Source organism: Pollicipes pollicipes, unplaced genomic scaffold (genome assembly GCF_011947565.3).
Source record: "Pollicipes pollicipes isolate AB1234 unplaced genomic scaffold, Ppol_2.1 Scaffold_4219;HRSCAF=4965_pilon_pilon_pilon, whole genome shotgun sequence".
NCBI lineage: Eukaryota > Metazoa > Arthropoda > Thecostraca > Pollicipedomorpha > Pollicipedidae > Pollicipes > Pollicipes pollicipes.
In genome coordinates, this window is record NW_023596448.1 from 30,910,301 (window position 1) to 30,921,442 (window position 11,142).

The window sequence follows — 11,142 nt, forward strand, 5'->3', positions numbered from 1 at the left end:
GTGCACTGATCCAACGCCAGTGGAATGGTGTAGTACGGCCTATGATCAATGATGATGTCGTCTTTATCATCAATAGTGCTGGCTCGGTGATGCTGTCGTCTTTATGGTCAATTACGCTGGCCCGGTAATCCTGTCGTCTGCGCTTTACGCACGAATGACCGCACTAGCCATAACCGTAGAACATACAGCGATAGGGGGTCTCCTTTGTCGCTTGTCGAATGTGGTGCGACACGCAAAAAGACGACTTATTCAAAGCGGCGTGGTTTGGCGCGTGCAGACGAGAAAATATGGAATATGTCTGGTGTGCACTGATTGGAGGTACGCATCTATCTCGCGGAGTAGAACTTAACTTCCACGACCCTCTCAACGGGAGTGTTGGAGCCTGGAGCACGGAGGGGCGATGGCAGGTGACCATGGAGCACGGAGGGGCGATGGCAGGTGACCATGGAGCATAGGGGGCGATGGCAGGTGACCAAAGTAGCGGTTGTGAAAAAGCGCGGACAACGCTTTGCCATGAGTTCGAAGTGTCCTTTTGAAAATGGGCATTGTTCGGAATGTGAAGAATGCCACATTTAGCAACATGTAAAGCAAGTTTCAGCACTTTTATCCACAGAATACCAACTCCGTGAGCGGATGCATGACTCTTGCACTGCAGATGTTTGGTAGCCCAAATTTAACATGGAATCAAGGGCGGCCACCACTTACTCTTGAATGGTTTGATTCATTGCATAATCTCGCTTTTAAATTCTTGCTCCCCTGGAAACACGTGTTCCTTCAAACAAAAAGCATTAACCACAATGCATCTCATAAGCCATTTAAATATGTGCCTGTTACACCGGAGCCATCTCATAGCAATCGCTCTCGCACCCCGAATTTCGAAAAGTGGTCTTCGGAGTTCATTAGCAAATTATTAAGATCGACCACCACCTATTCTTATCATCCACTAAAATCTATCATCGAAAAGGCCATATCCGACTGCCAACAGCTCATTAACCCAAGTTTGGCATAGAGTTTCGGACGGACACATCTGAGCACTAAATCGAGGACGGCTATTGTTTAAAACTGCCTTTAAACTCTTGCTCGCCCGGCCAGTGCTGTTCCTTCAAACACGCGCATGACGCAATACGGCACGAAGCATCTCTCACCGACACGAATTTGTGAAGCGGCCTCAGCGTCTGCGTGTGGCTTCTTGGCACCACGCCAGCAATTTTTTCCCATAACGCTAAATAAGCATACAAACCTTGCGCCGGCTCCAGCTTGAAAAACCAGTCCAGAGTCCCGCACCTCGTGCCCTGTCACGTGGACACTCATGGCCGCTTCCATCGCGGAAATTCCGGGCACTGAAAAATTTGTGCGCGATCCGCAACCCCACCAGCCGACGCACGCGCATTGGAAGCAGACAGCTCTGGTTGGTCAGCGCCATCGGTGGTAGGTGTCCGTGTAAAAAGTGGACACCAAAACTGTTTGGAGTGTTCCAGTGTTTCTGACCGGCTGGATGTTAGCCACGCATCAAGAAAGCGCCGAAGCTGCTGCGCAGATTAAGTTGCAAGTCGGGTAGGATTACGTGGAAAGGTGTAACACCAGTAGTAAAGTAAAGGTGTAACACCAGTAGTAAAGTAAAGGTGTAACACCAGTGCAAGTGTAACAGTTCAGCGATGATATTTTTTTTATTTCTTTGCCTCATCCTTCCTTATTCATTTTCCACATGCATCGTAAGTATGTGGCGGGGAGGGGGAGGGGGCTCGGAGGAGCACTGGGGTTGAAGTCATGTTTTTGGCCGCCGCCGCTTCACGCCGTGGCGCGGTATGAGGCGACACACTGCGCCGCGTCTGACTGTAACAAGCGCGTCACAAATGTCACCATATGCCTCACCCGCTGCAAGCCTGGCCACAGCTGTTTGCGATTGGCGCCGACCATCTGCGCTTCGCCATCAATGTCACCTGGCGATTCGCCCCCCCCCCCCCCCCATTCCGCGATTTCGCACGCTGCCAGCGGCACCGCGCTGCCCGCGCTTCTTCAGCGGTGCTCGGTCCTCAGGCCTTTCAGATGGTGCCTTCCACTCGGCGCTTCGCGAAGAATGTTTTAGGATCACATACGACGGCTAAGCAGGAATGCGTAAGACACGACGGGAGAAGTCTTTTGAATCCGGTTTTCACCGGTGCGACCCCTGCAGCCGCTCAGACTGCTCGCGGGGCAATGCCGGCGAAACACTAGCGGCTAGCGCAGCGGGCGCTGGCGCAGACCGGCGGGAGCAGACACCAGTCACAGACGCACACTTCACGAACGGCCAGCGCGCGAGGAGTGGGACACGAGAGGCACGGGAGCAGCTGCCGAACGCGTCATGGTAGGATGTCTCGGGAAGATTCTGTCTGTTTGTGAGTGAGTTAGGTTGAATGGGTCCAAGCGCGTCTCCGGTAGGTAGTGATGGCGTCATCAAGTGACACCATCACGCGGGTTCTGGCCAAACGAAGCGTGTGCATCTCCCACACTTCGAGAATACCCCAAACGCACTACTTCATGACGGAAGCAGTCCAGTTTTAAAAACAACTACACACCAGACCGGAGACCAAACAGATCAAAGCCCCACAGACCAGACCGGAGCCAGACAGACCAGACCGGAGCCAGACAGACCGAACCGGAGCCAGACAGACCAGACCGGAGCCAGGCAGACCAGACCTGAGCCAGGCAGACCAGACCGGAGGTGGAACAAACCAGAGGCAGGGCAGACGGCCGCCAGGCATACCAGACCGCAGCCAGACTAGACCGCAACCAGACAGACCAGACCACAGTCAGACCAGACCGCAGCGCGTTCCGCCGGCGCCGCGGCAGCTGCGGGTCGGCGCGTCAGTCAACAGGCCGCCAGACGGCTCGCCGCGCGCCGCGCCGGCCGCCGGCGCCGGCAGATGCCGGGCAGACGCAGTGAAAGTCGCCGCGCCGCCCGTGCCGGACGCGCCACGACTGACGGCCGCCAAAGAAGCGCCCGCGGCACGCCGGCGCGCGGGGCCGCCAGCGTCGCCGCCCGGTGGCGGGCGGGTCGCCGGCTGTGCGAAAGGCGGGCGGACGGATGTGCGGCTGTGCGAAAGGCGGGCGGACGGATGTGCGGCGCCCGGTGACGAGCGGCGGTCCCACGTGACGGCGGATGGGTGGTGGTGGTGATGTGCTGGGGTAATGGTCTAGCCTGTCCGGTCGTGCGAGGCTGGAGTGTGAGCTAACGCGGCTGGCGTGATGTGGTGATGCGTCACGGGATGTGTGACGCCGGTGCTCTGGGACAGATCGCTCATTCATTTCACTCGTTCGGAAGGATCTGCGGACTCATTCGCTGCGCGCCGATTTCGCCCATTTGGCGATGATTGGGAGGCATTAAAAATCGGAGATTCATCTCTTTGGTGGGCGGGCAATGGCTGCATGAGCATGATGGGAGATGGCGCTTCTAAAACACGGTGACCCTCATTGTTGCAGCGACCTTGAACACCAAGTTAAAGAGAATAAAAGCATCGAAGTCGTTTTATCTTTGACGTTTTCAAAATTGGGCCATGAAGGAAGAGTCGCATTTGACGAGGAGCTACCCAACCAGAACCGTCAGTGCTGATAACAGATTACCTGGTGATGTCCAATTGAGAAAAAAAAACTGAACCCTCTGTGCACATGCGCCGCTCGCGCTCTCATAAATTTGCAGCGGCCCAAGAGTTTTTCAAATGTTAAACTGCTGGTATGTCCATTTCATGAAAGAACTATTACCAGTGCATCGAGTTAAATGTAGTTTATTGACCTGTGTCATATAGAAATAGCATGATCAAGGCAAAGAGTGACTTGACAAGCAAAAGAAATCCGAGGATTTAACAATAGGCTGCGGAGCAACTCAAGGTGAGTTCGCGTAAGTGGGCACAAGAAGAGTTCTCGAGCTGCCCCCTTTACCAAACGTCACTGCAATTGGTAACTATTTCTATCACCATAGACATTTCTGCGCGTTATCCCCATACGATATTACCGTTGTGGAGAGGTTTATATGACTGCATATTGATAAGCAGCTGAGAAACAGAGGACTGGTTGCGCACCACTTTCATTTCTGTGGTTGGCGGACAGTTTTGTGCGTAGGACACGGCACTACTTCTCCCCATATTGCAATGAATACTTATAAAGACGCAGGCATGGCACTGATTTGTAAATGGCATACGTTCCCTTAAAGAGAGTGTTACACATTTCTTTGGAATTTTGAACTGAAACAGACATCCTGAAGATCATTTAGTGTAGCTTTCAGCCATGCCCTTAAGACCCAAACCCCTCTTGCTTCTGAGCTATACGCCAGCGAAGACGGTGAGACTATTTCGGCGAGGGTATCTCAAGCTCGCCTTAGCATTTATGACGTCATAATAACGCCATTCAAATCCTGCCATTCCATAAGCCATGTGGTAATGAAGGCCAAGAAAAATATAATGATCGAGTCATTCATGTCTAACGTTCATGAGCACGATTCCTAGATATAACGACCGTCACTAGGCTTTCAATCAATGTTGTGCAGGGAACGATGATGTAATCAAGCAGCGACGTATCGAGGACCATATTTAGAAAACAGCGAAATTGGATTGTCTAGAACATTGTATTGTCTTTTGTACTTGGAAGTATACCAATACTTATAAGTGAGCTTGTTCCATCATATGTGATGTTTGCTTCACCATGTTTAAAAGTGAAACATTCCCTTTAATGTGGGGTAAACATTGCTTATGAACGTTTATAAATCTATTTAGTCCATTCGTGTAAATTTTGAGATTTTTAAACGGTTAAGTTTCTTTTGGTAAGAGATCTTCGTGGTTCATGGCGTGTGCACTCATAGGTTTTCTCCAGACATGTGCCTGCGGCGAATGCTGAGTTAATCCGGAGTTTATTGGGGAGAAAATCGTGCGTGTAAAATATTAATTAGAAAATGCACAGGTAGGTGCGACTAAATCATCTTGTACATTGAAACTTAAATAGTTCGCATCATTTGCTTCTGGAGTGCTTGTTTTTCAAGTTCTTAACATTTGGTTTTGGTAAGTGGTGCATGTTTTCAAAACAAGACGAAAAAATATCACAAGATGTAGCAATTAAGTTTAAAAAATAGCATGGCTGAATCTGGAAGCCAACAGCAGGTATCTTCAGCTTCGTCTATAAAATTCTCCCCGAGCAATGCTGCCTCCAAGGAAAAGACCTCCCAATCAAAGATCTCCTCACAAGCAAGCGTTACACCCGGAGCAGACAGCGGAGACAAAATATCAAATGGCAGTCAGCAAGCTATTTCTACTAAGCAGGAGAAGCCTGAAACCAGTGCTTCATCGACACATGGAAAATCTTCACAGGTGCTCACGGCAGGCAAAGAGCAAACGTCTGAGGAAGGTACACCAACATTTGGAGATATATCGGGAGATGGTGCGCAAAAGCAGCATTCACAAACGGCAAACGAAGTTGCATCTCAAACAGCGCAGAAAGTGTCGTCAGCAACGCTTGACAGGCGATCAGCTCAATCGATTGATGCGAAACCATCGCAAACACCACAGAGTGACATGCCACAATCGTCACAGAAAGCATCGCAGGGCTCGCTACAAAAAGAACAATCTAAGACGGCCGCGATAAAATCAACGAGCTCGATAACGAAACGTGCGTCCAGCTCCGTACCAACCGTGCAGGCTGGAGCCTCGCAGACCATAGCGCCGACAATGTCCCCGTCCGACCCTTTAACGGGCAGCACGCCTTCCTCGGCGTCAGCGGCCGCCAAGAGCTCGGGAAGCATCCGCCGACAGTCGGTTCGGCCCTCAGCTTCAGGCGCGACATCAGCCGGCTCCAGCACCAAGGTTTCCGCATCGTCTGCCACTAGTTCCGCTCCCGCGGCAGATAGTGCGTCACGGACGGATTCAGCGGGTTCCGCCAGCCAGCTCTCAGGTGGTGGGTCGCAACAAGCCGTGGGTTTGTCTTCCTCGGCCCAAGCGACTCAATCAGGGACGAAGCCTGGGGCACAGGCTACTCCATCTGTGACAAAGTCTGGGCCTCAGGTAGTTTTATCTGGGACAATGCCTGGGGCGCAGGCAACTCCATCTGGAGCAATGTCTGGGGCACACGTAGCTTCATCTGCAACCAAAGCAGGCGTGCAGGTAACGACATCTGCGAACAAATCAGGTGTACAAGTAACGCCATCTGTGAACGAGTCCGTGGCACAGGTGTCTCCATCCGGCAGTAAGTCTGTGCCGCAAGCAACAGCTTCTGGAACCACGTCCCAACCCGAGCCGTCTCAGTCTGGAACCGCCCCTGACCCAGAGCCCCCCGCACCAGGAACAACCAGCGGGTCCTCCCATCAAAGTCCCGTCTCTTCTCCATCTCAGTCCCGACACCGAGCGTCCGCCGCCTCTGTCAGTGGCGCTGCCCAGGGCGCCGCCTCATCCTCCACTGGCACGACCCTCTCCTCCACCGGCGCGACCCCTTCTTCCACCGGCGCGACCCGTTCTTCCACCGGCGCGACCCCTTCCCCCACCGGTGCGACCCCTTCTTCCACCGGCGCGACCCCTCCCTCCACCGGCGCGACCCCCTCCTCCACCGGTGCGATCCCCTCCTCCACCGGCGCGACCCCTTCCTCCACTGGCGCGACCCCTTCCTCCACTGGTGCGACCACTTCCTCCACCGGCGCAACCCCCTCCTTCACCGGCGCGACCACCTCCTCCACCGGTGCGATCTCCTCCCTCAATGGAGCGACACCCTCCTCCTCGCAGGCCACCGCCGCCGTCCCCAAAGGCGACCGGCGGCCCTCCGTCTCCTCCAGCGGACGCGTCGGCAGCGGCGTCTCGTCGTCGTCGACGGCGCCTCCTCTGGCGCCGACGGCGTCGGGGAGGTCGACCAGCGCCGTGCCCGCCGGCACGGTCGCCTCTGGCCTCGCAAGTCGCATCTCGGCGCTCGGCGGCCCCGCCCGAGAGAGCCTGCAAGCAATGCTCGCTGGCAGCGCCACCGTGCAGAAGAGCCTGCAGGCGATGCTGTCGCAGACCGGCGGTGTGCAGGGCGCGCCGTCCGGTAGCCGGCGCAGCGTCACGCCGGTGCCGTCCGGCGGCACCAAGCCAACGCTGCTGTCGTCCACCGGGGCGATCCGGTCGCGGCAGGGTGTTACGGCCGCCGGCGTCGCAAGCGGAAGCAGGGCTACCGGCGAGAGCGTGGGGGGAGTGAAGGAGGAGACGGAGGAGGCGTCATCTGAAGAGATCGCGATGACTGATGGCGGGGTGGGCGGCACCATCGGCTCCGGTTCATCGCCTTCAGCCGCCACGACCGCTCCCAACGACGGCTCTCACGTGCCAGTCGGAGAATCCGGTGTCTTCACGCCCTCCGCTATGCCTTTCGCACCTGAGGCCGAACGCGCCGGATCCCCCGACAGCGGAGGCTCGCGGCCGTCCATCTCCTCCGGTGCGCCGCACATCCTGGCGGCGTCGACGCCGGCGCCGGAGTCTCGCCGCTCCTCCTCCTATCTCTACAAGGACTGGGACGCCACATTGTACGAGCAGACGCCGCGGCCGGCGCCGGGCGAGGCGCACTGGTCGCGCGACAGCAGCCCGCAGTACGGCAGGCGCTCGACACTCGTGTCGGCGTCTAGCAGCGGCGCGAAGGGCCGCCGCTCCTCCACGCGACGGTCCGGCAGCTCGCCGCGCCGGCAGCGTAGTCCGCGGCGGTCGGCGACCTCTCCCGGCCGGCGGCCGCCGCGCAGCGCGCCGTTCGACATGGAGAAGTGCCGCAGCGACACGCGCGACCAGTTCGGCAGGCGCGTCACCCTCCACCACTGCTTCATCGAGCCGCAGTTCACGCTGCGTGGTCAGGGCATCAGTGTTCATGATGCTCGCAAGGGCAGCATCAGCGCCGCGACTGACGTCTACGCAAACTTCGCGCTCGCCAGTGTCCCCCCGCCGGCGCTGGAGCAGCTGGAGGAGGCGAAGGCGCCGCGGCGCGTGCGGGGCGGCCGCCGACGCAAGAAAAGACGCCGCTCACCGCGCCGTAAGCGGGGGAAGGGAGCGCGAAGTGTGAGCGAGCGCAGGCTGATCGAAGAACAGTGGCAGCGGCTGGAGGAAGAGAGTGAGAAACTGGAGGAGGACAAAGCGCAGCTGCAGGAGAAACGGTGGCGCCTGGAGGAGCTGGAGGAGTGGTGGGACACCGAGGGCCTGTTCATACTGCAGCAAAACGAGCTGCGCATGCGCGAGGAGAGTCTGATCAATACGGCAATTGAGGAGGAATGTCTGAGGATTGAAGAAGAGAAGAGGCGACTGGAACAAGAGTGGCGGTTCCTCCGGGAGAGGATGGAGCGGCAGGCGGTAGAAGACACGCGCATCAAGGAGGAGGCGCATCAGCTGGAGGAGAAGCAGGAGGAGGTGGTGGAGAACGAGGAGTTCGAGAAGAGGAAGGTCGATGAAATGCGTGCCGTGTTTGACAGCGAAAGAAGAATGATGGAGCGAGACCGACAGAGACTCGTGGACGAAATCATCAGTAACCAGATATACCACGTCCCCGTGGAGGATGCGAGCCCTTCCGCTGACGACGTTTGTCCCCGCACAGAAGGCGTCCGACAGTCAGGCGGTGCTTCGTCACGTCGCAAGCCAGCCGGATGAACCACGTTTCCCGGGGTCATCCGAGACCGGCAGCTGTCTCACCAACGCGGCCGCCTACAGCGGAACAGCGCGCCGCCCTTCGTCGCAGGCGCGAACCAGATGCGACACGATCGGACTCCCGGGAGCAGCCGTCCGGCGCGGGAGACACGGCGAGGCGCCAGGAGCGCCGCGGCGCCCCGGCCCCCGCGGCCGGTGACGGCGCGAGGCCGGGTGCCGCACTCCAGCTCGTCGCTGCCCGCCGCCGGACTGCCGCACCATGAGGTCGGATTCCGAAGTGAGAGCGGAGGTTTTGTGAGGGACGGCTTCGCGCCAGCGGCGACGGCGGCGGCGGCGAACGAAGAGATCGCCTCGGCGGCGCGCTGAACGGCGTCGCGACGGGGCCCGTGCTGGGCGTGACCAGGACGTCGGAACCCGTGGGCAGCCGGGGTGATGCCCGGCTCGCAATGCCGGACGACGCTGACATCACGGTCAGGCGCCCCCTCGGCCGGTGGCAAGCCCGCTCGGGGGCCGAGGTTCTGGGTGCGGCGATCCACAGTCTACAGCCCTCGTCGACTTTCGACGGAGCCGGACGTTGGACCGGACTCGGAGCCCAGGCCGAAGCTCTGCCCGTCGACCCTCGACGGAGCCGGACCTGGGACCTGACCCAGTGAGGTCCAGGGGTCTGCCCGCCGGCCTTCGGGTGAAGCCAGACCTGGGACCTGACCCGGTGAGGCCAGGGTCCGCTCGCCGGCCCTCGGCGGAGCCGGACCTGGGACCTGACTCGGTGAGGCCAGGGTCCGCTCGCCGGCCCTCGGCGGAGCCGGACCTGGGACATGACCCGGTGAGGCCAGGGTCTGCCCGCCGGCCTTCGGTGAAGCCGGACCTGGACCTGACCCGGTGAGGCCAGGGTCCGCTCGCCGGCCCTCGGCGGAGCCGGACCTGGGACCTGACCCGGCGAGGCCAGGGTCCGCTCGCCGGCCCTCGGCGGAGCCGGACCTGGGACATGACCCGGTGAGGCCAGGGTCTGCCCGCCGGCCTTCGGTGAAGCCGGGCCTGGGACCTGACCCGGTGAGGCCAGGGTCTGCCCGCCGGCCCTCGGTAGACCCAAATCTGGGACCTGACCCGGTGAGCCCGGTCTCCGCCCGCGGACAGATGACGCCACTGGATCGGTCGGCCGTGGCCGATGACCGGGCTGAATCGTCCTGGGCTCCACCGGGGTCGACCCTCCCTCACAGCGGCGGGACGGCGTACGCCAAGAGCGAGGGCAGCGTGCGCCCGATCGACAGAGAGGAGCGGGCGACTGAGCGCCGCCGCCGCCAGTCGAGTCCGGGCTCCATCAGTGAGGAGACAACACCAGGTGGGCTTGCTGGTGGGTCAGTGGGAGGTCCCGCAGAAGGAGATGTGCCTGGCCAGGAAAGCCAACCACCGGTGGGAAGGACGTCAACGTCAAAAGGCGCTGTGAGCCAACCGGACGCGCTCACTCAGAAGGAGAGCGGAGTGGTGGAAGGTGAGCCTGCAGAAATTGGGCAAACCTCCGACACCAGTTCAGGGCCATCTGAAGCACCTCAAAGACCTGCAAGAACTCAATCCAGTGAGTTCACAGCTTCCTCTGAAGCATCGTCAGTTGAATCAGACCGTGCTACCGAAGCGAGGCCGACCGGGCCGGACCTGCATGATAAGACGCCGTCGAAGGGGTCGGGGCCAGTCGTGACGCGGTGGCCGCGTCCGGTTCGGCAGGCTCCGCCGGAGCGCTGCCAAGGTACATCGGTCCTCCACCGCGGCGAGGCTTAAAAGACCTGACACCCCCACGATCAGACCATCTCGCGAATCCCACAACCGAGTGCCGCAGCCTACCCTCCCGGCTCTCCGCCACTCGCGAGCTCGCCCTCTGGCGGCATCATCTCACCGCCCGGCTCGCGACGCTCGAGCCTGCGCGGCGCTGACATCACGCAGAGACGCGTCTCCTTCCGCGAGAGCGCCACCGTCCAGCAGCCCCCCACCTCAGACAGCAGCGACGACGAACGCGCCTGCGCGTCGCGGCAGCGCGGTCTGCTCCCGCCCCGAAAGCGGCACGGCTACAGGCGCGGCGGACGGCGGGAGGCGCGACTCGGCGACGGTGGCGCCGCCTGTGGCGCAGACCGAGCGGCGGTGCGCCGTGTGTCGACTGCGCAGCCTGCGCATGGGCAGGCGGGACTCCGGCGGCGGCGTTGGAGGGTGCCGATGTGGGAAGCGCTGCCGGAGAGACTGCCGGAGAAACTGCCGGAAAAGATGTTGGAGAAGATGCCGGAGAAGCAGCCGGGAGACCGCTGGGGTGGCAGCCGGAGAGACTGCCAGAGGAGATGCCGTAGAAGATGCTTGAAGGGATACCGCGGAGGCCGTAGGCGCTGGACTGGACGCTGACGTCAGATGGAAGCGTCAGTGGCGGTCAGTCAGTGACGAGCGTCAGGAGAAGGTGTGCCGGCGCGGCCGATGGGAACATTGGCGGTGGGGCGACGCCGGAGGCGGAGGTCAACGGAGAGTGCTGGCGTTGTCTTCAGTGGCAACCTGCTGTAGCGCCGGG

General features: G+C 59.6%; 1 protein-coding gene across 1 annotated transcript; it reads left to right on the plus strand.

Moving 5' to 3' along the window:
• Positions 1 to 461: 461 nt before the first annotated feature.
• On the plus strand, positions 462 to 11,135 carry LOC119095168 (flocculation protein FLO11-like). Its single transcript, XM_037218047.1, has 7 exons — positions 462 to 468; positions 6,301 to 7,564; positions 7,712 to 7,815; positions 8,047 to 8,513; positions 9,735 to 9,751; positions 10,463 to 10,663; positions 11,120 to 11,135. The coding sequence occupies exons 1-7, from the start codon at positions 462 to 464 to the stop codon at positions 11,133 to 11,135; spliced, it is 2,076 nt and encodes a 691-aa protein (XP_037073942.1).
• Positions 11,136 to 11,142: the final 7 nt, after the last annotated feature.

Bases quoted from the DNA above. Each gene is read 5' to 3' on its own strand.
- LOC119095168 (XM_037218047.1), top strand. The intron at 7,565-7,711 runs GTACGGCAGGCG...GCCGCCGCGCAG, and splicing joins TCGCGCGACAGCAGCCCGCA to CGCGCCGTTCGACATGGAGA. The intron at 7,816-8,046 runs GTCAGGGCATCA...GGCTGATCGAAG, and splicing joins GCCGCAGTTCACGCTGCGTG to AACAGTGGCAGCGGCTGGAG.